General features: G+C 39.6%; 1 protein-coding gene across 2 annotated transcripts in view; it reads left to right on the top strand.

Annotated features, from left to right (window-relative positions):
* The window catches only part of cfap20dc (CFAP20 domain containing), a 60,474-nt gene that overhangs the window by 4,438 nt on the left and 28,466 nt on the right, over window positions 1-27,570 (top strand). For both annotated transcript variants that reach the window (XM_061875205.1, XM_061875206.1), the window contains exons 3-11: window positions 102-195; window positions 269-341; window positions 6,551-6,665; window positions 6,767-6,920; window positions 11,804-11,947; window positions 22,981-23,153; window positions 23,269-23,320; window positions 26,542-26,661; window positions 26,737-26,862. In XM_061875205.1, the coding sequence (XP_061731189.1) occupies window positions 102-195; window positions 269-341; window positions 6,551-6,665; window positions 6,767-6,920; window positions 11,804-11,947; window positions 22,981-23,153; window positions 23,269-23,320; window positions 26,542-26,661; window positions 26,737-26,862 (1,051 nt within the window). The remainder of the gene's footprint in view (window positions 1-101; window positions 196-268; window positions 342-6,550; window positions 6,666-6,766; window positions 6,921-11,803; window positions 11,948-22,980; window positions 23,154-23,268; window positions 23,321-26,541; window positions 26,662-26,736; window positions 26,863-27,570) is intronic.

Here is a 27,570-nt window from a genome sequence, read left to right on the forward strand (position 1 = left end):
ACAACATGACAATGAACTGAATTGGGTATATGCATGTTCTAATAGAGCTGACAATGGCCGATAGACTTTCATTCATCTAATAAGCTTGTGTCTCTTTCCAGGAATATGACAAAGAAGTTAAAGGATTTGTTTACTGTCTGGATGGGAGCTGCAAGTCAGTGAAGATGCAAATGCCAGGAAATGGGAAAATGACTCGTAAGTTACCGATACCACTAGTACTCTACACCCATGTTATTTAATTGTGTGACAATATTACTCTATTCCTTAGTTGGGCTTCTCCAGAGATTCTTGGCCATTCAAGTGAAAATTCCTCCTGAAAAACATTTTTCAATGGAGCTTGTGTAAGTTTGACAGGTTTTCTGTACTGGAAAGAAATTATTCCAGCAATCTTTATATCTATTTTAATATGTACATGAGGGGCGGTGAGGTTCGGTTGGGAGAACCGCCGCGCCAGCAACTTGAGGGTTTCAGGTTCCATCCCCGCTCCAGCCATTCTAGGCACTGCCATTGCGTCTTTGGGCAAGACACCTGCTCCTAGGGCCACCCACACTGGTTTCAAATGGAGCATAAAGATGTAGATAATGAGTTTAACTATGTAAAGCGCTCTGAGTCTCTAGAGAGAAAAATGATATACAAATACAATTTGCTTCTCTAATACACTCCTGTTACAACCTGGACCAGGGCTGGACTATTAATCGAATTGTAATCGTGATCACGATTTCTGCAGCAACGATTAAATGAGAATGACCATTAAGGGTGTACATTTTTGGGCACCACACAATTTGATTCGATTTGAGTCTTTGTGGTAAAGATTTGATACAGAATCAGTTCTTGATTTGAAAAAATTCTCAATTTAAAATTCCTACTTTTTCAATAAGATTGGGTGCCAGTTCATTGATTAACTAAACTCCTTCATAAAATAGATAACAGCTCTGATACATTTCTGTATTAACAGAATACTGGTTTTGTTGAATAAAATTCTACCCAAACATTTAATAAAGTCCAATACAAATAAGGGGACAAGAAAATAATCCCACATGTTTCTTATCTAAAATAAATCTGTACAGCAGATGTTGGCATCTACATCAACAATATGATTTGCCTGAGTGTCTCGACAGGACAGATTAAAAAAAAAACTTTTATTTTTCTTTTTTTTTAATCTATGATGAATTATTACAGGTAAGAATCGCAGTTCATTCAAAAATCTTTTTTTTTTTTTGACAACCCTTGTTATCGTCGGCGATATTAGGATTTAAATACGGGCATTTCAAACCAACCATGTTCACAACCACCAGCCTGCCAACCACTAGGAGGCGATCGATAGACAGTCACAGTGGACTCATGTGAGGGCGAGTAAGAGAGAGGGACAACAGCGGTTGATGGTAGATCAGCCAGTAGTTACCCGAATATTAACAAAAATAATGTATTAGGGACAGCGTGGCGGAGTGGGAGAGTGACCGTGCGCAACCCGAGGGTCCCTGGTTCAATTCCCACCTAGTACCAACCTCGTCACATCCGTTGTGTCCTGAGCAAGACACTTCACCCTTGCTCCTGATGGGTGCTGGTTGGCGCCTTGCATGGCAGCTCCCTCCATCAGTGTGTGAATGTGTGTGTGAATGGGTAAATGTAGAAGTAATGTCAAAGCGCTTTGAGTACCTTGAAGGTAGAAAAGCGCTATACAAGTACAACCCATTTATTTATTTATTTATTATTATTACATCAGTGGACTCCCCTCCAGCAGAGTTACCCATGGGATACCAAGAGGCATGCTTTTAAACCCCGGAACACGACTGCTCGTCTCACTGTTTTCTAGGATCTCCCGCCCGTTTCCCGAAACAAGGAACTGTTCCCGCAGAGATAAACCAACGACAAACACCACAACGAGTTGCACTGAAAAGTTGCGTTGGTGTGCACATCTAAACAAAATATTGAGTTACGGAGACACGTTATGCATTGGTAGCACTTCCCCTCTTTTCTCAAACACCATTGTTTGTCCGCACTGTAAAGCTGGTTGCTAACATAGTCCACGCAATGCCCCGACGAACAACTACTAAAGTTCGGGTGCCTAAAATACAGGGGACTGTAACATCAACTGTTTACCAAGGAACTCCGTATCCATCCACCTCTCAAAGACACTCCAAATAACGGACATAATAACATTTTATTTGGCCAAAGACATATGTCCTATATATACTGTGAGTAGTACGATCATAACATACCTTTTAATGTGCGTCTTATGCATAATCTGATTTTTTATATGCTTGCACCATATGATCGCACTCTGCAATGTCATATTTGTTTGAGTTAGCCTTTTGTCTGTTGTACATTGAATTTTATTATTAATAAATTATTTTGTAGTTTCCTTTTCAAATAAAAGCCACATTCTCAAACTGTTTAGAATATAAAGTGCAATAAAATATATTTTAATTAACAGTAAAAAATAGGTGATTAATAATCGTGACTTTAAAATTGATAAAAACATTTTTGTGATTAATATTTTGTCCATAATTGTGCAACCCTAACAGTGAGAGAGGTTGACACTCCCTGGACTGGTCGCCAGTCGATCACAGTATGCATATGCAGTATGCAAACAACCATTTACTCTCACTTTGTGAATTGTTAGACTAGAGCAGTTGTGTAGATCAGGAGCCGCAGGGAGGAAATTCTATTTCCGTGTGGGCTGGACTGGTAAGATCATGGCATAATAACTTAAAAATAAAGACAACTGCAGATTTTTGTCTTTGTTTTACTTTGATCAAAAATACAACAAGCAAATTCAGAAAATGTACATATTACAAATAATCCTCTTGGCAGAACACTTTGAATTAGTCAAAATTTCTGAGGAAAAAAATTGGTGCCGTTTTCAAAACACCATGAACAACATATAAACTTAGACTTTGTCTCAGTGTACTTACAAAGCCACTAAACTTGAAGCACTTCCTGTTTAGCATTTTTATGTTGGCAGTTCACCATTAAAGACGTGTTTGAAAAAGCAACTAAGCGTTTCCTCAAACCGCCGCATTGGTGACATCCGCAACTGCCACAACACATTAATTTATCATCATTCAAATATTACACTTATAATATCAACAGAACAATTATCAAAATGACGCTGTAGCTGAAATTAAGATAACTTTACTACAAAAATAATCAATCGGAAAATGGTAGATATAATCATACAATAAAATAAAACAAACAACCCATGTAGGAACACCTATTTTTACAATGGAGTTAAGACTGCACTGCGTCGTCAACCAATTTTGAGCGTTGGACGACACTCTAACTAAGAAGATGATGGTAATGTTGACTTAAGTCTTTGCATCTTACCGTTTTATTTTGTCCATCCAGTGGATAATTTACAATGGAAGAAGGTATTGTGCGTCCCTACTGTATCAGTCTGCCCCATCTGCTGCCAGCCACAACAGGAGCAGCTGATTGCTTGCACGTGCACTTATTGGAGTAGTGACAGCCAATCCAGAGGGCGTTTAAAGTCAACTGACACGTCATCTTTAAACAGTGTCATTTGTGACGTGGGTAATACTTGAATTGCTATTGCGACATCCAGTGGAAACATTTTCAACAGCAGTTTTTTTTTCATTAAAAAATTGCAGCTCTTCTTTATACTTAGCAAACTCATCTTGCGGGCCTGCCTGCCGTACGTCTGACACCCCTGAAGTAAAGTCTCTGGGTGGCCTGACATGCATGTTTTTTTTAAGTGAAAGGAGAAAACCCATGGAAGTATTGGGAGAACTCCACATCTTTAAACAGAGATTTGAACCCCAATTTCCTGATGTGCTGCCCCTAATAAATTAGTTGAATAAATTAACGATTATTATGGAGCATTTTGAAAGATAAAAAGTCAACGACTGTTATTCCTTATGTCGGATTTTATGGTGTCAGGCAAAAATTCAGTAGGTAATATTTTGTTGTTTTAGTGCAGTATTTACTTTAGGTTAAAAAAAGACCTTCTTACCCCCAATTATGCAGCTTGTTCTCTAGCTTACAAATCATGTGGGAAAGATAGGACGCTTGTAAATTTTGCTTGCATTAATATATTTCTCAGATTCAGGCGAGGGGTTCCTGTTCCTTTCACAGCACTGATAAGTGTGTCTATAATAGCAACATTCTCAATTATTTTCTCTTATGCCCCCTCGCCCACCCAAGGGACAGACGTGTTTTCACGCCCCCCTGAATTTAAATACTATTGTAAACCCGTTATATACTGTAAAAATGCGGACCCCAGCATTCTGCGTATATTTCACCTGCTTATGGAAATCTCTCACAATTTCTAAGTCATGTTTATTAACTAAATTTGTAACGTTTAAAATGAGATTGCTGAGTTTTGATTCTCCAGAGAAAAAGGTGTAAATGATTCACTGGGATGTGCGTTTTTATACACTCAGTTTTTACATATACAAGACATCGTAAACCAATGGGTTATGTATGATCCTTTGTATTTCCTGATCTTTGTATTATGTTATCGTTGCTTATTTTATTTTCCTTGCCTCTGACGCAGGGGCGTCACTAGACCTAATACTGTACTGGGGCACACCTGGGGCACAAATAATTCATGTATGCGTGCAAAGCGCGCAGGCAAAAACATTTTTAGCACTTATTTATCATGAAAAATACATAAATAGTGCTTTAAACTATAAAATCATATCAGATTATGTTGTATGGATCTTTGATTAACCACCTGAAATTAACTAATGCATTTGACCTACTTGTGCACTTTTTTACTCCAGACTTCTAAACTGCTATTGGTAAAAGCAAAAAGGAAGAGCAATGAATCTTTTTGAAATATATATTGCAGTAATCATCTGCAAAATTTAACATCTACAAAAATAAAACAAAAAATAAAGCACCCCTACATCTCTGGGTTCTTTTATATTATTTAATTTCCATTTATGGAAATGTAGCTAATCTTATTTCAGATACACAAAACTATAAAATATACACAAAACAATAAAGCCACAGTAGTAGAATAAATGAACTGTGTCTGTTCAGGGAATCATTTTCTGAGAAGTAAACTGTAACGTCTCGTTTTCATTTTTGCAACGTGGTCAATCACTCTGGACAGACATGGAAATATTACAGTAACTGTTATACAGTTGACCAATGGTTCCCAACTGCTGGGTCGTGACATAAAAGTGGATTGTGTGTCATTTTCAGTGAGTCGCAGTCAGATGTGTGGATGAAAAAAAAAAAAGTTTAGGGACAAAAAAATCAAATTGTGGCAACAAAATCAGATATTTTTAGCCATTTTTCTAGTGACTATTAGTGAGTATTTTAGCGAAAGGCAAACCGACTAACAAGTTGGAGGAGGACTCAGGACAGACATGGAACTATATTTTTTAAAAATCTAAATGGTGCAACAAAACCCGATATTTTCAGCCATCTTTCTGAAAACAAATACAGAAATGTTACTATTTTTTCTGGAAACAAAACCAGATGCTTTAGCTGTAGCTATTTTTCTGGTGACAAAACAAGATTATTTTAGTCAAAGTCACACCGATTAACAAGACAAGTCTACTGTGCTATTTTTCTGTGAAATAAACTGGAATGATTTAAAAATTTGGCTCACGACTTGATGATATGGAAAAAAAAAATTCTTCCTGAAGATAAACCATTTGAGAAGCACTCAACTCACACATGCTTACTCCAAATCATCATTGATGCAGAACCAGCAGACAATAACCAACATTACGTTTCATGTTCATTGGAAATTCCCCCGACAGCTCGTACAGCAAATGAATATGTTTGTCTTGATACAAGGAATAACGTTAGCTAACTTAGCATCAACTTAAGACAATGATGTTGCCTTGCTAGCTAGGACTTCACTTACACCTCTCAATCCTGCTGCTTCTTCTCTGCTGCGGGCGAATAACTTTCTTAAATCCATCTAGGAGTTACAGTTTGAGTCAAATCAAAGTCAAAATAATGTTATTAACAAATTGTTGTTGGGTAACGTTACCTACCTCACGCAGTGATTCTCATCCTCTCTCTCTCTGTCTCTTTCTCTCTCTCTCTCTCTCTTTCTCTCTCTCTCTCTCAACTGAAGTCTCATCACACGTGAATAAATTACCATATTAAGTAGCCATGTGCACATTGTTACTTGGAGGGAATACAGTAGCAATCAATTACCATACTAAGTAGTATGTGCGCTGTTGTCTATGTTATGTACACTTAAAACTCTGAAGCGTTTTTTTATTGGTGAAATTTTTACTGGGGCACTGCAGATCAACCGTGGGGCACGTGCCCCAGTGAAATCTGTCTGGCGACACCCCTGCTCTGACGCCTGTTTCCTATTTTCTTTTCATACCTGTTAGAAAGTTTTCCATCAGCTGTGTACACATGTTACTGGGGCTTAAGCCTGTTGTTTAGCATAAGCATTGCTTTCACCAATGCTTGTGTATTGTTTAAGCTTGAATATAAACACTAATACGGAACATCCTCCAGGAGGTCCAGCCCACCATTCAAGCAGTGTTGGCCTAAATTCATGGTTATTATACTTTACCCGAGTTTGATCATTCACGTTGTTGTGCCTCAGAGTAACTGATGTCGGCCACCTGAAAAGACGCCTCTACTTATCCACTGTGCATAAAGACTTGTCTGCCACACTCTGGCATGCAAAAATACCTCTTTCAGGAGTGAAACGCAATATTGTGAGTATATCTCAGACATTCTGTCATTATTTTTATGTGAGCTCTGTGTTTTTTACCATCAGTGTTGAAATGTGAACAAGATTATTTTGCTCTTGTCACAGTGGACTACTTTGTTTGTGGACCTCGGGTCATTCACCCGAGAGTTGTTCAAGGCTGCAGAATTTTTGAGCCTGGACGGCATCACATTGTTTGCCTCCTGTAGTGTGCGGAGAATCTTCACTGTGAAAGCTGAGCCGAGTGGACTGTCAAGTGAAGGTAATGCAAAGCACATTAAGGATGGATGTCAAAACTGTTCCAACATGATAGCCAACACATTTCTATAGAAAACAGTGCCACCAATCGGTGACATTTGTGTCCCCAAGAAATAAAATGTTTAATTGCGCGATACAATTAGGCTGAAAATAATGTTTTTATTAATCAAAGTGTCATGAACATAGATCGGCTTGCATATTTGATAAATACAATTTAAACAACCTTAATTACAGTTAAAATAGTATTTGTTGCTGGTCCTCAAAAATTACTTTACAATTAAATATAAAAAAGTAAGTCCTTCAGAAATACAGTATATATATGTATACATTTTTACATATTTGTTTTACTCTTTATCCCCAAAATACTTTTTGTTCATTTTCTTTTTCAGAAAATATATATTTAGTTGTAATTCACATTTATGTCCCTGGATTTTCACTCAGTCCTGTTACCCGAACACATTAAACTCTTCTGGACTATTCCACAAGTCACATGATACACAGGAAGTTGCATCACATACTATGTAAGTGATGAAGTTCAAACGTTGATGTATTTATTTCTTGAAGTATTTTCCTTTACCACATTGTGTTATGGTACAGGCAGCGTGATTCCAAAATGGAATAAATTTGTTTTTTTTTTCTTAAAATTCTACACACAATACCCCATGACAACAATGTGAAAACGTTTTTTGTGCTTTTTTTGCAAATTTATTGAAAATAAAAAACTAAGAAATCACATGTCCATCAATATTCACAGTATTTGCTCAATACTTTCTATATGCACCTTTGGCAGCAATTTCAGCCTCAGGTGTTTTTGAATACAATGCCACAAGCAAGGCACACCTATCTTTGGGCAGTTTTGGCCATTGCTTTTTGCCACACCTCTCAAGCTCCATCACATTGAATGCAAAGCGTTGGTGCACAGCCATTTTCAAATCTCTCCAGAGATGTTAAATCAGATTTAAGTCTGCGTTCTGTGTGGGTCAGTCAAGGACATTTACAGAGTTGTCCCGTAACCATTCCTTTTATATATCTTGGCTGTGTGCTTAGGGTCATTGTCTTGCTGAAAAATTAACCGTCGACCCAGTCGGAATTCAAGAGCGCTCTGGAGAATGTTTTCATCCTTGTTGTCTCTGTACATTGCTGCATTCATCTTTTCCTCTGTCCTGACTAGAATCTTCCATTTCCTGCCGCTGAAAAACATCCCCAAAGCATGATGCTGCCACCACCATGCTTCACTGTAGGGATGGTATTGGCCTGGTGATGAGCAGTGTGTGGTTTCCTCCAGACATGACACATGACTATCATGCAAAAGAGCTCAATCCTTGCCTCATCAGACCAGAGAATATTGTTTTGAGAGTCTTTCAGGTGCATTTTGGCAAACTTCAAACAGGCTGCCATGTGCTTTTTACTCAGTAATGGCTTCCGTTTGGTAACTCGACTATACAGGCCTGATTGGTGGATTGCTGTAAAGATGTCCTTCTGGAAATGTATCCACAGAGGAATTCTGTAGCTTTGACAGAGTGACCGTTGGGTTCTTGGTCCTGGACCAAAAAGTGCCCTAATTAGGGCATTTTTCCCCCGATCACTCAGTTTAGATGACCGGCCAGCTACAGGAAGATTCCAAGGGCCTCATTTAACTAGAGTTGCACGGATTTCCCTCTAAAAATAGAAGTAGAAAGCTACATGCGCAAGTAATAACTCAGATGTATTAAAGTGTGCACACGCACAATTCCAAGCACATTTCATTTTTTTAAATCGCCATCAACTTGAAATTGATCCCAGATGTCTGTGTGGTTTGGCACAGATCTCGCCCAGGCCACGCCCCCTTATAAAAATGCAAATCATGTTGAAAGTAGCCATGTGCTTCAGTGCTGAAAATGCAGCCCAATCAGGTTTAAATTTTTTTCTCTTGATTCCAGCAAACTGTCATTGCGGGGCGGTCTCAGAGAATTCAACACATGCTATAAAATAGAACGAAATTGTCGGATCAGAAAGAACTTGAAGAAGAAGATGGATGTGCATGGCCAAAGCAGACAAAGAGAATGAAAAATAAGATAGTGCTGCACCTGGTTTGAAATGATAGTCATTGTGGTATGATATGTATAACTTTCGCAGAGGTGAGTGACTATTACCCCTAGTATAAATATAATTTGTGTAACTTACAACTAACCCAATATATTAGTACTGCTTACAGCCAGATTGGAGTTTCATGTGAAAATAATGTTATATGGATAGACTCCAGGGAATTGTATGTCCTTGCCTCTCTTTTATCTTGGTTAAACATGTCTATAACAAAATTCATAACCATAACCATCAAATGTTGGCAATGCTTGAACGACCATCTTTGTGTGTCGTTAAAGTATCCCCAGCCAGTAGAAATGTGCATACGGCAGCTATGAAGTTGTCGTGAGGTAACGGAAATTTCCACATCAACATCAGGCTTGATAAATCTCATATATGCCGTGAAAAAGGCCATACGCCATGTTTCTGTGCTAACACAAGGTTGTTACATAAGGACCCAGGTAGTTCCAAACATTTATTATGGATGACTTAGGCCACTTTGCTCATTGGGACCTTCAAGGCAGCAGATAATTGTCTTTACCCTTGCCCAGGTTTGTGCCTCGAGACCATCCTGTCTTAGAGATCTAAAGACAATTCCTTCGACTCTGCCATGCACTGTCAAGTGTGGGACCCCATATGTAGACAGGTCTGTGCCTTTCCAAATCATGTCCAATCAACTGAATTTACCACAGATAGTTAGCTGTAGGGACATCTCAAGGATGATCAGTTGAAATAGAATGCACCTGAGCTCACTTTTGAGCTTCATGGCAAAAGCTGTAACTACTTATATAAAGGTGGTTTCGTAGATTTTTATTTCTGATTATCTTGTAAAAATCTCTAAAAAAAATCACATTGTCATAATGGAGTATTGTGTGTAGAATGGAAAAAGTGAAGCAAAGGGAATACTTTACGGATGCACTGTATGGATCATTAGATCAATGGATCATTCTGTACTAAAACTCACCGTTGTTACTTTCAGTTTTGTTACTCAGAGTCATCTTCATCTCAGCAACCTAGTACAACAAATAAATAAAGTTGCCTGAAATGGACTAGTGACAATTCTGAGTTCAATGTGTGTGTTATATTTACAGTTGAAAACCCCAGAAATGTAAGTTCTTTAGGACAGAATTAGAATAAGCAAATTGCATCATTTAGGCATCATCAGTTACCGTACATGCAAAGTAAAAATTTTAACTGGCAAGTGAAAAATAGGTTGAGCACTGCATAATTTAAAATAATATAAAATTAATCAATTTGGTGGGCTTATTTTCATTTTGTTTACAGAGACTGTCCCTTCGTGGGGTTTTATGTTTATTTTCTAAAATGAAAAAGATGTGTGTCTGTTTCCATGTACAAACCCTGTTTCCATATGAGTTGGAAAATTGTGTTAGATGTAAATATAAATGGAATACAATGATTTGCAAGTCATTTTCAACCCGTATTCAGTTGAATGTGCTACAAAGACAACATATTTGATAACCAAACTGATAAAAAAAAAAAAAAAATGTTGAATTTGATGCCAGCAACACGTGACAAATAAGTTGGGAAAGGTGGAAATAAATACTGATAAATACTGACAAGTCCACATTTCAAATTATATTTGGAAACTGTGGACGTGGTGTCCTCCGGAACAAAGAGGAAAATAACCATCCGAATTGTTATAGGCGCAAAATTCAAAAGCCAGCATCTGTGATGGTATGGGGGTGTATTAGTGCCCAAGGCATGGGTAACTTACACATCTGTGAAGGCACCATTAATGCTGAAAGGTACATACAGGTTTTAGAGCAACATATGTTGTCATCCAAGCAATGTTAGCATGGACGCCCCTGTTTATTTTAGCAAGACAATGCCAATCCACGTGTTACAACAGCGTGGCTTCGTAGTAAAAGAGTGCGGGTACTTTCCTGGCCCGCCTGCAGTCCAGACCTTTCCCCCATCGAAAATGTGTGGTGCATTATAAAGTGTAATATACGACAGCCGAGACCCCGGACTGTTGAACGACTGAAGCTCTACATAAAACAAAAATGGGAAAGAATTCCACTTTCAAAGCTTCAACAATTAGTTTCCTCAGTTCCCAAACGTTTATTGAGTGTTGTTAAAAGAAAAGGTGATGTAACACAGTGGTGAACATGGCCTTTCCCAACTACTTTGGCACGTGTTGCAACCATGAAATTCTAAGTAATTATTATTTGCAAAAAAAAACAAAGTTTATGAGTTTGAACATCAAATATCTTGTCTTTGTAGTGCATTCAATTGAATATGGGTTGAAAAGGATTTGCAAATCATTGTATTCAGTTTATATTTACATCTAACACTATTTCCCAACTCATTTGGAAACGAGGTTTGTAGAACATGGTGTTTTATTAGCGTGTCCGGCTCAATAGATGGTTTTTGTATGTCGCCATCAGCCTTTTCTAGTTCTATGGTTATTATCACACTGTTTGTTTTTGCAGTCAATAATACACAAATTAAGATAAAGAACAAGCAGCACGGCTCCGTTGGTAGAGTGGCTGTGCGAACAACTTTCGGGTTTCAAGTTCCATCCCCACTTCCGCCATCCTAGTCACTGTTGTTGTGTCCTAGGCCAGGATACTTTACCCACATGCTCCCAGTGCCTCCGACACTGGTTTAAAATGTAACTTAGATTGTGAGTTTCACTGTAAAGTGCTTTGATTCACTAGAGAAAAGCCCTACATAAATATAATTCACTTTATACTTCAAAACCCTTTAAGATGATCACTGAGCTGAAGTCATTCAAGATTTGTTTGTCGTGTTACCTGTTTTCTACCAATTGATATATTGTGGATTCTTCTTTTTTACATCTAGATATGTTTCTCGGTGGAGCTGAATATTTCATGGCTCAGATACCTCGCAGCTGCCAGTTTCCACCAAACATGCAGCACGAGTGTCAGGTTTTGAACATGACAGTCTTGCAGAAGGCCCCTGTGAAGACAACACTCTCCGATAGTGGTAAGTTGTAGCTGCCAGACTCTGAATGTATCAGTACCTAAAATAATTTCATGCAAAGTAAAAGCAAAGCAAAACCCTTAAATTAGATTTGTTGCAGACATCTAAACTGTGCTCACACTGCTGGCTGTGATGCCCAACTCATATTTGTCGTTAAAATCCAATGTTTTTTTTAAGTTGTTCATGTTACAATAACATGTTGACTTCTAATGTGAAAGGAATGTGTCTGTGAAGTGGCCCACCTGTAGACAAATCACAACATCACACACACTGCAGAGTTTGCAGATGTAACCAAGGCTCCATTGTGTGTAAATCTCAATCCTGCATTTGTGCCAAGGCTTGTGAGCAACCAGGAATCAACAATTTCTTAAACAAATGATTCTGCATTGTAAATAAAGGATAAGGTAAAGAATTTTGGTCATGGCAGTTTGTGGAGCACTTGCTGCGATGACTGTTATGAGTAGCGTTTGGGTGAGGAGTTGGAGCCAGGAATTAGGTTAGGTTAAGTTACTTTATTAGTACCCAAAGATAAACTTGGTTAGCTGCCAGCAAGATCAAGACATTCAGTAAACATCCAGGAAAAAATACAATCTTAGACATGCAATGCAAATACAGTACCCACCACATAACAGGCATTACCAACATTTGGAAGGATTAAGATTTTTTTTTAATGTACTCCGAGTTCCACATATAAAGGAATAAATACAAAAACCCAATTAGATATAGTTTGGCACAACCCAGAATAAAATACCCTGAATGAATAACAAATTACACAAAAAACAAATATGGGCAACTAAGGGACTACAGCTTGTTTAGTTCTGTTATGGCAGCTGAGAATTTTCTTTTTTTTTTTACCTGTACCATTTTGTTTTGCATTTTGGGACTAAAAACCTCCATCCAGAGGGGAGGAGCTGAAAAAGGCTGTGTAGGTAGAAAGACACAGTTGAAATGGAGGAAGCTACCTGTACCACCTGTTTATTGTACAGGATGGCTGGAGACAGCTAAAACTCACCAAATAACTTGATTGACACGTTAACAATTTGATTAAGGAAATTCTTGTTTTTTAGTGACAGGTGATTGAACTAGGGAAGAAAGACAACACAGGTTCTTTGAAAGCACAATAAAACATGTTTGTCGCGGGGGTGCTGGAGCCTATCTCAGTAATGGTCTTTTTAACATCAATGGTGGAACATTGTCATACCAGAGGCCTCATGTAACAAGGTAGCTGGCACACAAAAAACTGGCAAAAATACTTTTTCACGGCAGAGATGAGATGCATCAAGACTAACGTTGACGTAGTAATGTGTGCTGCCCTACGCCAACTTTATGGCTGACGTATGTACAAACCCCGTTTCCATATGAGTTGGGAAATTGTGTTAGATGTAAATAAAAAGGAAATACAATGATTTGCAAATCATTTTCAACCCATATTCAGTTGAATATGCTACAAAGACAACATATTTGATGTTCAAACTGATAAACATATTTTTTTTTTGCAAATAATCATTAACTTTAGAATGGAATGCCTGAAAAACATGACAAAGAAAATGGGAAAGGTGGCAATAAATACTGATAAAGTTGAGGAATGCTCATCAAACACTTATTTGGAACATCCCACAGGTGTGCAGGCTAATTGGGAACAGGTGGGTGCCATGCTTGGGTATAAAAACAGCTTCCAAAAAATGCTCAGTCTTTCACAAGAAAGGATGGGGCAAAGTACACCCCTTTGTCCACAACTGCGTGAGCAAATAGTCAAACAGTTTAAGAACAACGTTTCTCAAAGTGCAATTGCAAGAATTTTAGGGATTTCAACATCTATGGTCCATAATATCATCAAAAGGTTCAGAGAATCTGGAGAAATCACTCCACGTAAGCGGCATGGCCGGAAACCAACAATGAATGACCGTGACCTTCGATCCCTCAGATGGCACTGTATCCAAAACCGACATCAATCTCTAAAGGATATCGCCACATGGGCTCAGGAACACTTCAGAAAACCACTTTCACTAAATACAGTTTGTCGCTACATCTTTATGTGCAAGTTAGAGCTCTACTATGCAAAGCCAAAGCCATGTATCAACAACATCCAGAAAAGCCGCCGGCTTCTCTGGGCCCGAGATCATCTAAGATGGACTGATGCAAAGTGGAAAAGTGTTCTCTGGTCTGACGAGTCCACATTTCAAGTTATTTTTGGAAATATTTGACATTGTGTAATCCGTACCACAGGGGAAACGAACCATCCAGACTGTTATCGACGCAAAGTTCAAAAGCCATCACCTGTGATGGTATGGGGGTGCATTAGTGCCCAAGGCATGGGTAACTAACACATCTGTGAAGGCACCATTAATGCCGAAAGGTACATACAGGTTTTGGAACAACATATGCTGCCATCTAAGCGCCGTCTTTTTCATGGACGCCCCTGGTTATTTCAGCAAGACAATGCCAAGCCACATTCAGCCCGTGTCACAACAGCGTGGCTTCGTAAAAAAAGAGTGTGGGTACTTTCCTGGCCTGCCTGCAGTACAGACCTGTCTCCCATCAAAAATGTGTGGCGCATTATGAAACATAAAATATGACAGCGGAGACCCCGGACTGTTGAACGACTGAAGCTCGACATGAAACAAGAATGGGAAAGAATTCCACTTTCAAAGCTTCAACAATTAGTTTCCTCAGTTCCCAAACGTTTATTGAGTGTTGTTAAAAGACAAGGCAATGTAACACAGTGGTGAACATGCCCTTTCCCAACTACTTTGGCACGTGTTGCAGCCTTGAAATTCTAAGTTAAATTATTATTTGCAAAAAAAAAATTAAGTTTATGAGTTTGCACATCAAACATGTTGTCTTTGTAGCATATTCAACTGATTATGGGTTGAAAATGATTTGCAAATCATTGTATTCGGTTTAAATTTACATCTAACAAAAAGTGCCAACTCATAACGTAACAGGGTTTGTACATTTCTGCTGCCTGTGGATACTTTGGAGAAATATAAAGGTGGTTATTGGCTTTGCCAACCTTCGATTTTAATAATGTAAAAAAGATGGAGGTAGAGGAACAACATTCGCTTTTTTGCCAATGCATACTTTATATTCATATTCATGTCATATATTAATTTATTTAAGCAATTATTTTGCCAACTTTTGTTGTCAAAACGTGTTCTGGGACTCTTTGGCCATGTTAGGCGGACAACATCAGCGGGTGGTTTCCCCACACTGGCACAGAGACCGAGGAGGATGTCACATAAACATACAGCTAGCTGCTCGAGAAATAAGCTCTCTCTAGTTCTAATAATAAATTGAGTTGTCAAACAAGAGTCAAAGTGTTTCCTATATTTTATGAAACGCTGGCATGTTCACATTTAAAAGATTGCAAAGTTACATAATTTTGTCCGCTGGCACGGAGTGTTGTGCTTTTGGGGTGGGTACAAATGAAGCGGTGAGGTAGGAGGGACCACCAGCCTATAAGCCAATTGCAGTGACTATATGTTTTTAAACACTGGTCTGTTTTGGCGATGTACATCCATCTTCTTCCTTCCTCACTTTACTGATGCTCGGCCATTTCTTTTTTATTTTAGCCTACAATTTTCCGCAGCACACAGCAATTTACCCTTCTGGTGATTGCTCCAAACACCAGAAAGAAGCACCTCCAACTGACTTGTGATTGACCAAAGTGTGCAGCGCTTAAGCGCATGGCTACTTTCTATATGATTTGCATATTTAAAAGGGGCATGGTAACGGCGTGCCAAGCCACGCTGATATCTGGGACCGATTTCAAGTTGATTGCGATGTAAAAAAAGAAATGTGCTTGACTTTGTGTGTGCATACACTTTGATACATCCAAATTTTTACTGGAGTACGTATTTTTTGGATTTGAACGTACGTCTGTTTTCAGTAGGAATGCCGCGTAACTGTTGTTACATGAGGCCCCTGATCTGCTGAGTTGCATTTGTAACTCGCAACAAAACTTCCTTATGTGCTTCTACAGTTGTATAACTTTGCTGAAAATATTATAAAAATAGCAACACGTATGCTTTCACAGTGTCTGGTTAGCAAAAATATTTTTTGAATAATGAAGCACTTAAGTTATTACCGTGATGTGCAAACCTATTTAGTAATATAGCACTGGCAGCAGAAAAAACAATATGACCCGGAGACAGTGTCAAGGCTGAGACAAAAATGTGCAAAATGATAGATACAGATGGATCACAGTTGTTGACATTTTTCAAGCCTTTACTGAAAACAAGTCTGACTTACTGCTGACTGCTCTTTGTCACTGATTCTGTTGATAACTTTTATTGACAGAATTTTTAGGCTCAGTCAGGGTGTTGAGGGGATCTGGTTTGGTGCAGATGATGGGGTCCTCCTGGCCTTAATTTGCTCTTCAGCTCTCACTGTATCAGTTCACAGCCGAGTGATAAGCAACTTGGATGTGAATCAGAACCTCAATGTCTGAGTGCATGGTTTTCACCCGGAAAATGGTGGAGTGTGATCTCTCGGTCCAGAATGACATCCTGCCCCAAGTTGAGGAGTTTGAGTACCTTGGAATTTTCTTCATGAGTGAGAGAGGAATGGATCTTGAGATCGACTGGCAGATCGGTGCGGCGTCTGCAGTGATGTGGCCATTGCATCTGACTCTAAAAAGGGAGCTGAGTCAGATGGAAAAGCTCTAAATTCCATTCTTATCCTCACCTATGGTCATGAGCTTTGGGTTGTGATCAAAAGGACAAGATGGTACAATCGGCTGTAATGAGTTTCCTGTGTAGGGTGGCAGTGCTCCCCCTTAAAGATTATGTGAGAAGCTCTATCAGTCGGGAGGAGCTCGGTGGAAACCCACTGCTTCTCTACATTGAGAGGAGCCAGATGAGGTGATTCACCCTAAGAAATGAGACAACAGTCGTTCCTTGCTCTGTCATCACTCCTAGCCGCTTGGTTACATCACAGTTATTAGACAATAATCTATAAAAATTGAATGTCCCAGTATTTAGAAGCTACAATATATACAATGGATGCGTTAGTTGGTTGTCATGAAGAGCAATTTTAAAATAAAAACAGCATTCAAAACAGAAATATTAACATGAAGTAGCAAAGGATACCTGATAAAGCCCGATAGAAAGCCTAATAAAACACGACTGCCCATACTGTAAAAATGAGTAATTACTTGGAGGCAAGTGTGGTTGGACCACTATTCATTTTGCTATGTTGTGTGCCCACACCAATTACTGTAATTTAAGTGGATCACAGATTTTAAAGTACCGGTGAGTACATTAAAGTTTGAGTACACATTTTATTTTACATGTTAAAATTACATTGTTTTTAAACGTGTATCAAAGTGTTATGAAAGCATTTATAAGAGATGTTTATTTGTCCGTATGGGAGCTGTGTGGAGGGCTTACAAAGACTTGCATATACAAACGTAATATGATATAAAACATTTTATAAAATGAAATAGAGGGCAGAAATGCACAAGGTGGTCTCGAACATAATAACGCCCGCGATAATCGAGGGAACACTGATGCTTGACGCTTAGCCCTGCTTTTAACTGGCGTTCACACATTGCCAATTTGGATTTGGTTCGGTTCATGGCGTTTATCAAAATCCTGTGAACCTTGTGCCAATAATGGCGAAATGCCCGTCTCCATACATTTTTGAACACGGCCCCAAAGCAGATTAGCACGGTAGTATCACAAATCTCCTCAAAAGGCGGCAGAGTCTTCAATCGCAGTACTTCATGGCAGAGGCGTGACCGATGACCAGTTGTTTTGTTCGATCCTAACACGGTCTTAGGCATAGCTAAGCAAATTGCAGAACTGCCAGGAATCGCCATCTTTGATGTTTCCCTCTTAAACACGTGAGAGGGATGTGTACTATGGCTATGAGTTGTTTTTTTTCCCTTGGCCTCAGTCTGGACCCCCTTTCCAGGGCCCAGGCTTAGACCGATTTTTTAAATTTTATTTTATTTTAATCTTCTATTTTTTTCTCTTATCCCCCCCCCCCCCCCCCCCCCCAATTGTTTACCTGTATCTCACCTTTTTTGTAAGGGGCGCTGGAAGCCAGCAGATACGTCAGCGATCCTGTTCTGTCTCCCTGTAATGTTTGTCTGATCTTGAATGGGATTGTGCTGAAAATTTTAATTTTCCTGAAGGAACTCTCCAGAAGGAATAAATAAAGTACTATTGATCTAATCTAATCTAATCTAATCTAATCTAATCTAATCTAATCTAATCTAATCAAATCTAATCTAATCTAATCTAATCTAAGTGCAATGTGTAAACGCTCCTTTAACATTGCAGAAGAATTGCAACACAACTTGCAAAACGGAACACAAAAAACCAAGGGCCTAGGACTTCGACAAGGCCCTTAATTGAGATTCAGATTATGTCTCTCATATGGCTAGACAACACCTCGGAAACCCCAGAGAGAAGCTGGAGAGAGGGTTCTCTGCTTAGGCTGCTGCCCTCGCGACTTGATCTTGGATGGATGGATGATGTATAATGGATAGATGGAGGGTGGATGAAGGATGGGTAATGGATGGATGAAGAGTGGATGGTGGATTGATGGATAGATGAATGGATAGATTGATGATAGATGGGTGGATGTGGATGGATTGAGGATGGATGGATAGATACATCTACAAACTGGTTGTTTAAAAAAACCTCAGTAGAGTAGGGAACAGGAGTGGCTAACGCAGGGGTGTCAAACTCATTTTAGATCGGGGGCCACATGGAGAAAAATCTACTCCCAAGTGGGCCGGACTAGGAAAATTACAGCACGATAACTTGAAAATATAGACAAACATCAGATTGTTTTCTTTGTTTAAAAACAGAACAAGAGTGCACATTCTTAAAATGTACAAATGATAATGTTTTTTTGTTTTTTTTTACACTTACATGTTGTGGATAATAGTATTCCACCTTTATTTGTGTTTTTTCATACGATCGGAATTAATAAAATGGGACCCATTACCTCCCTTCTTGGCACTCAGCATCAAGGGTTGGAATTGGGGTTTAAATCACGAAAAATGATTCCCGGGCACGGCACTGCTGCTGCCCACTGCTCCCCTCACCTCCCAGGGGGTGAACAAGGGTATGGGTCAAATGCTGAGGACAAACTTCACCACACCTCGTATGTGTGTGCGACAATCATTGGTTTTTAACTTTAACTTTATGTGATCATGTTCATTAGTCAACTCATTGGTGTTGATTTTCAATCTACAAAGATAAAAAAATAATATCAAAATCAAATAACAGGATGCTTTTTGTTCATTTTCAATATTTTATATTTGTAGCTCATCTGCAAAGACACGAAGAATTGCCATTGCAACATCTAGTGGACACATTTAGAACAGCGGTTTAATTCATTAAAAAAATTTGGTTCATTGTTGTACTTGGCAAACTCATCCAGTGGGCCGTACGTTTGACACCCCTGGGCTAACGGATGGGGCAGTTTAGCTAGTGGGGATGAATCCACCAAAATAGATTGTGATCACATGTAGTACTGCACACTTGTCACTTTGTGTTAGTAACCTCACATGAATGTGTATACAGCCGTTGCAGGACTGGGGAAAAAGTGCAGCTCGATGGATTATGTTCCTCTCAAAGTTAATACAAGAAGTATATAAAAGGGATTCAGTCTTTTGTTGAAGAGAACAAAACACAGCAAGTCTATGAATGTGTTGTTACCTGATGATTGGATGAGCACGGGGAAGACGAGAAGCAAGGGTGTGAGAAGGGGAGAAAATATATGCACTTACAGTATACAAAGACGGCCGTAAATGTTGATTTGCCGTGGTTGTTCGTTTTTATTAAGTGATTGTTTAACACCCACCTCATCGTCATCTTTTCAACAACTTCCCACTGTTGGAGGAGGGGGGGCTCAATCATCCAACCTCCCAGTTGAATTTTTGGACATTGATCTTCAATGTCCGAAAATTCAACTGGGAGGTTGACAGTCGAATCAGACCACTCCGAATCGTCAACTATGCTTAGATACCTGTAGTATATGGCAAAAGTGGATAAAGTAGAACGCACACACACTGTCAAGACAACACAACACAGCTCATTAGCCTTAAACCTGAGGACACACAAAACAATGGGGGGCTTACATAAAACACTTTTTAAATCCTTTATCTAGGCAACCTTTTGGCCAAGACACTTCCAATGCACAATTGTGGGACCTCTGAGACTTGTTTATAGTTGTATAAAAAAAGTAGTATTATGGTATAGTAAAATAGTTTAAAATGTATGAACAGTATTTTTCCTGCATATTGTTACATTAATTGTGTAGGAAAGGTGGCTGTATGGGGAGTCGTCTCCACATCATGTATAATTTGCTTTCCTGCATTCAAAAATCAGTCCTCATTATTTGTGCATCATTCTCACCTCACCTGTCCTTTATTTTCACCTCATGCACAAAGACACGCACCAGTAATCCATGCCTACCACCACTGTGGCCTCATTTATCACCACATATTCATTTGTTCTGACAGCCGTCTAAGTTCCGTTGAGTCAAGCAAAGGGGCCTGCACAAGACAGAAGCCACCGCCGACAAGAATGAGTTTATCGTAATTAGCATCATTAGCATTCCGTTCCCAAGGATTGTTATTAAATAAGACATCTGGTTAAGTGGTAGCAGCCTTGCCTCAATGAATTGTCAAGAGCTGTTAGGAAGAATGAAGCAACACTCTCAACATCTCTATCTCATAATACATTTTAAGGTCACAAGTTTTTTTTTATGTCGCCAGGATTTTGTCTTCAGTCATTTTTCCTTCACAAGTTCCTGAAAGATGTGTGTGTGTGTGTTCGTGTGTGTTCGTGCGTGCGTGTGTGTGTGTGTGTGTGTGTGTGTGTGTGTGTGTGTGTGTGTGTGTGTGTGTGTCTCATCGCAATCATTCTTAGTGTTGCATTGATATTTGCACAAACATCAGACATGTTTCTACCTTTTGTGAAGAGACTGAATCCCGTTGACAAAGTACAAACCCCGTGTCCATATGAGTTGGGAAATTGTGTTTGATATAAATATAAACGGAATAAAAACCCCGTTTCCATATGAGTTTGGAAATTGTGTTAGATGTAAATATAAACGGAATACAATGAATTGCAAATCATTTTCAACCCATATTCAATTGAAAAAGCTACAAAGACAACATATTTGAAGTTAAAATTGATAAACATTTTTTTTTGAGAATAATCATTAACTTAAGAATTTGATGCCAGCAACACGTGACAAAGAAGTTGGGAAAGGTGGCAATAAATACTGATAAAGTTGAGGAATGCTCATCAAACACTTATTTGGAACATCCCACATGTGTGCAGGCTAATTGGGAACAGGTGGGTGCCATGATAAAAGCAGCTTCCATGAAATGCTAAGTAATTCACAAACAAGGATGGTGCAAGGGTCCCCAATTTGTAAGCAAATTGTCGAACAGTTTTAGAACAGCATTTCTCAACGAGCCACTGCAAGGAATTTAGGGATTTTACCATCTACGGTCCGTAAAATCATCAAAAGGTTCAGAGAATCTGGAGAAATCATTGCACATAAGCGATGATATTACGGACCTTTGATCCCTCGGACGGTACTGCATCAAAAACCGACATCAGTGTGTAAATGATATCACCACATGGACTCAGCAACACTTCATAAAACCACTGTCAGTGACTACAGTTTCACAGCTTCACGGTGGCAGAGGGGTTAGTGCGTCTGCCTCACAATACGAAGGTCCTGCAGTCCTGGGTTCAAATCCAGGCTCGAGATCTTTCTGTGTGGAGTTTGCATGTTCTCCCCGTGAATGCGTGGGTTCCCTCCGGGTACTCCGGCTTCCTCCCACTTCCAAAGACATGCACCTGGGGATAGGTTGATTGGCAACACTAAATTGGCCCTAGTGTGTGAATGTTGTCTGTCTATCTGTGTTGGCACTGCGATGAAGTGGCGACTTGTCCAGGGTGTACCCCGCCTTCCGCCCGATTGTAGCTGAGATAGGCGCCAGCGACCCCCGCGACCCCGAAAGGGAATAAGCGGTAGAAAAATGGATGGATGGATACCGATAAAGTTGAGGAATACTCATCAAACACTTATTAGGAACATCCCACAGGTCTGCAGGCTAATTGGGAACAGGTTGGTGCCATGATTGGGTATAAAAACAGCTTCCCAAAAAATGCTCAGTCTTTCACAAGAAAGGATGGGGCGAGGTACACTCCTTTGTCCACAACTGTGTGAGCAAATAGTCAAACAGTTTAAGAACAACGTTTCTCAAAATTAAATTGCAAAAAATTTAGGGATTTCAAAATCTACAGTCCATAATATCATCAAAAAGTTTCAGAGAATCTGGAGAAATCACTCCACGTAAGCGGCATGGCCGGAAACCAACATTGAATGACCGTGACCTTCGATCCCTCAGACGGCACTGTATCAAAAACCAACATCAATCTCTAAAGGATATCACCACGTGGGCTCAGGAACACTTCAGAAAACCATTTTCACTAGATACAGTTCGTCGCTACATCTGTAAGTGCAAGTTAAAGCTCTACTATGCGAAACGAAAGCCATTTATCAACAATATCCAGAAACGCCGCCGGCTTCTCTGGGCCCGAGATCATCAAGATGGACTGATGGGTTGAAAATGATTTGCAAATCATTGTATTCCGTGTATATTTACATCTTACACAATTTCCCAAGTCATATGGAAACGGAGTTTGTGAATGAGTCCTACTTGTACATTGTGAAATTCCATTATACTGGTCTCTTGAACATATCATAACATTGTTATTGTGCTTGTGTACTCCGAATTTGAAAAAGGCAACTCTAAATCTTGCATGTGAACCTAAATACAAGCCTGGAAAAAATGCCAGCAGCAGTGGTTTTATTTTCATAAGTTCTGCATGTCTTCCACAGCTCCAACACGCCACAGATTAATGTTACAACTTCCAGTGTTGTCATCATTGATCACCTGCATGTGCTCAATATTTGCAAGCTAAATACACTTTGCTAAATGATAGCAGTTAAAAATCAATGCTATTCTATTTGTAATGTGACTGTCTATGCAGGACTTGACCAGCAGTCTGCTGCCAGATCAGCCAGTTCTCAGAGAACCAAGCCCCAGGCGGCTTCACACGTTGCCCCAGGCTGCAGAGCCACAGCAGCAACAACACATTCAGGAAGAAAAGGTGGCTCAGCTACAAATGGGTTGGAAAAAGGAGAACCCTGTGGCAGAAAAACCGTAATAACATGAAAACCATAATAAAATTGTTTGTTTGATTTTAGCAATCATGTCTTATATGACTGCACTTCTTATTCAACCTGTGCAATGTTTGTCTTTGTGATATGCCCCACAGGGTTTCAATCTGATGCACCAGCAATCTACTACAGACGTTGGAGACAGCGACGGTAATTATTTTTTTTTAATCCATTTTCTGTATTTTTCCTCTTTAATTGCTTATTTTATTACTACAATGAAACACAGACTGCACTTTGTACACCTGTGGTTATTTAAATTTATAGTTCTGACATCCCTGAATGTTGGAATTTAGTTTGGCAGATAGATAAACAGTCCTTCAAATTAGAGAAGAAAAAACGTCCAACTTGAGTTTTATTGATAGTCCCCACAATTAAGTTACTGTAAATCTAAGCACACAAAGGAAAGTACATAAGTATACACACGGAGTGAACATATAGTGGGGCAAAAAGTATTTAGTCAGCCACCGATTATGCAAGTTCTCCCACTTAAAATGATGACAGAGGTCTGTAATTTTCATCATAGGTACACTTCAACTGTGAGAGACAGAATGTAAAAAAAAATCCAGGAATTCACATTGTAGGAATTTTAAAGAATTTATTTGTAAATGATGGTGGAAAATAAGTATTTGGTCACTTCAAACAAGGAAGATCTCTGGCTCTCACAGACCTGTAACTTCTTTTTTAAGAAGCTCTTCTCTCCTCCACTCGTTACCTGTATTAATGGCACTTGTTTGAACTCGTTATCTGTATAAAAGACACCTGTCCACAGCCTCAAACAGTCAGACTCCAAACTTCACTATGGCCAAGACCAAAGAGCTGTCGAAGGACACCAGGAAAATAATTGTAGACCTGCACCAGACTGGGAAGAGTGAATCTACAATAGGCAAGCAGCTTGGTGTGAAAAAATCAACTGTGGGAGCAATTAGCAGAAAATGGAAGACATAAAAGATCACTGAAAATTTCCCTCGATCTGGGGCTCCACACAAGATCTCATCCCGTAGGGTCAAAATGATCATGAGAACGGTGAGCAAAAATCCCAGAAACCCACGGGGGGACCTGGTGAATGACATGCAGAGAGCTGGGACCAAAGTAACAAAGGTTACCATCAGTAATACACTATGCCGACAGGGAATCAAATCCTGCTGTGCCAGACGTGTCCCCCTGCTTAAGCCAGTGCATGTCCAGGCCCGTCTGAAGTTTGCCAGAGAGCACATGGGAGAATGTCATGTGGTCAGATGAAACCAAAACAAAACTTTTTGGTATAAACTCAACTCATCGTGTTTGGAGGAAGAAGAATACTGAGTTGCATCCCAAGAACACCATACCTACTGTTAAGCATGTGGGTGGAAACATCATGCTTTGGGGCTTTTTTTCTGCTCAGGGGACAGAACGACTGATCTGTGTTAAGGAAAGAATGAATGCGGCCAAGTATCGTGAGATTTTGAGCCAAAATCCATCAGTGAGAGCTTTGAATGGTTGACCAAATACTTATTTTCCATCGTAATTTACTAATGAATTCTTTAAAATTCCTAAAATGTTAATTCCTGGATTTTTTTTTCACATTCTGTCTCTCCCAGTTGAAGTGTACCTATGATGAAAATTACAGACCTCTGTCATCATTTTAGGTGGGAGAACTTGCACAATCGGTGGCTGACTAAATATTTTTTTGCCCCACTGTACCTTTAATAATCATGTTAAAGCAACAATACAGTTGGTATAAACTAATACTAAAACAATACAACCATACCGGATGATCAATGTTGGATTTTTGTATGCCACTAGCACAGTGGTTCTTAACCTTGTTGGAGGTACCGAACCCCACCAGTTTCATATGCGCATTCACCGAACCCTTCTATAGTGAAAAATAAAAAGTTATGGTTTTTTTCAAAATTCAAGACAAAGTTATATGTTTTTGGTAACACTTTAGTATGGGGAACATATTCTAAGTAACAAAGACTTAATTTAGAGTTATTTGGACACTAGGGGAACATATTCTAAGTTATAAAGTCTTAATTTAGTGTTATTTGGTTAGGGTTAGGGTCAGGGTTAGAGGGTTAGGAACTTAGGGTTATAATAAGGCCATGCCGAATAAGCCATTAATAAGTACTTAATAATGACTAGTTAAGACCCTATATGTTACTAATTTGCATGTTATTAAGCAACTAATTCATGGTGAATATGTTCCCCATACTAAAATGTTACCATGTTTTTTTACTGGTGAATGAACATCACTTTGTTCCAACAACAAAACCAACACTCACAACAAATCACACACCTGCAAATCAGTCAGCTGTCGCCGTATCTGTAATACACCGATAGGGAGAAGTTTCTATTTACACGATGAGTTGGGTGTGTTTTGACCTCCGCCGAACCCTTGAGGACGACTCACCGAACCCCCAGGGTTCGATCGAACCCAGGTTAAGAACCACTGCACTAGTATAATGCTAACTTACATAAGACGATCCAATTGACCGGGTAATGAAAATCAGCATTGTAATAATTTTAACTTGTACAAACATATGATTTTAATGTAAAAAAAAAATACACGTATTCACCAAACTGTGTGGAAATTGATATTGATGCTAACTGCTGCTCTCTTAATTGAGTGCCGACTGAATATGGAAGCATGTTGCTCAAACCTCAAACTCTGATTTTAAACCAAATAATGTAGCCCATGGACCCTAATGAGTATAAGCAATATAAAAATGGATAAATTAAAAATAATATGTAATGTATGGGGCTTCACGGTGGCAGAGGGGTTAGTGCGTCTGCCTCACAATACGAAGGTCCTGCAGTCCTGGGTTCAAATCCAGGCTCGGGATCTGTCTGTGTGGAGTTTGCATGTTCTCCCCGTGACTGCGTGGGTTCCCTCCGGGTACTCCGGCTTCCTCCCACTTCCAAAGACATGCACCTGGGGATAGGTTGATTGGCAACACTAAATTGGCCCTAGTGTGTGAATGTGAGTGTGAATGTTGTCTGTCTATCTGTGTTGGCCCTGCGATGAGGTGGCTACTTGTACAGGGTGTACCCTGCCTTCTGCCCGACTGTAGCTGAGATAGGCGCCAGCACCCCCCGCGACCCCGAAAGGGAATAAGCGGTAGAAAATGGATGGATGTAATGTATGATGAGAAATTAATGTATGGGAAACACTGACCTGTAGTCTCACTTGCCACAGGAGCTGCATAAAAAAAATCTGCCTTTTCAATAATACGGATGCTCAGTATGGACAGTATCACTTAAACATGATTCAAATGAAAAATAAATCAGTTTGATGACCTCTGGCTTTGCTATGAATCAATCAAACACCTTCTGTTGCTGTGATTCTTTCCTAATGGTTATTTTCATGCCCCACTGGCATGTCTTGTACGTAGGAACATCTTCCAGCATGCAGTCGCATCCTTCGAGAAGCAAAGTGGGCAAGAAGCAAACACCAGAGAAGAGGAAGCTTCGATTCCTCAGTGTTGGACCAGAGAGGCTAGAGACGCCATTAGGTATGATGTGTTTTATGCTACAACGTGCCCTGTAAGATTGGAGTTTTAAAAGGATGGTGTGTTCTGCCCCTGAAGGTCCTGCTCATGTTGACCCCAGCAGGAGAAATGAGACCAGAGCGAAATGCAGCCCTCCATCAAGCAGGTTAGAGAGCAGCCACAAACCTTTGACACAAGAAGGAACGAGGGAGGTTGTCGATGAAGGTGAGGCTCACCTCTGCTGGGAACCTTCAGGTGAAATAATGACCAATTCTGCTTTCCAAAAGACTGTGGGGTTGCATCCAAGTCTGTCCTTTCAAAAATCCAAATGCCTGCTCTTATTTTGTTTCTGTTTGCTTCGGATTATGGTCTGAATTTTAATGAGTCTTATTCTAGGTTGCATACATCACTGCTTTTGTTTCCCGCTTTTTAAATTTTGCATCACCCACGTGGAAAGCCTTTATTCTGAGTCTTCTGGCACACACGCAGCAACAACAAGTGCATCGGTATGCTCATCGTGTGAGGGAGGCACGCATTCACACTAATTCTGCAAAGTAAAGTACTGAATGCTAAATATTTGAATAGCATTGCTTCCAAAGTAGTGAACTTTTTCCATTTACATGAAGATGGTGTATTGGCTCGAATTGTAGTCCTCAATCGGCATCATCTCTCATTATCACAATTTCTATTCTAGTCTGTATATGTTTTTGTGGGCACCAAGTTCCTTTGCTCACAGTAGTTAGTTCATTAATGGTAATGTGGCACATTAAATAAAAGTCAGAGTGACATCTCTCGGGTCCAAGGATTGCCACACAGTGGGCAATTAAAGCAAGCGATTATACTGACGAGAGGTTGAAACGTGCTCGCTCATTCATATGGAGAGGTGCCCCTGTACTTGAGCTCAGGCCCGCTGAGCGCTGCAGTGTAAGGGTT

The sequence above is a fragment of the Nerophis ophidion genome, linkage group LG16, assembly GCF_033978795.1.
Source record: "Nerophis ophidion isolate RoL-2023_Sa linkage group LG16, RoL_Noph_v1.0, whole genome shotgun sequence".
NCBI lineage: Eukaryota > Metazoa > Chordata > Actinopteri > Syngnathiformes > Syngnathidae > Nerophis > Nerophis ophidion.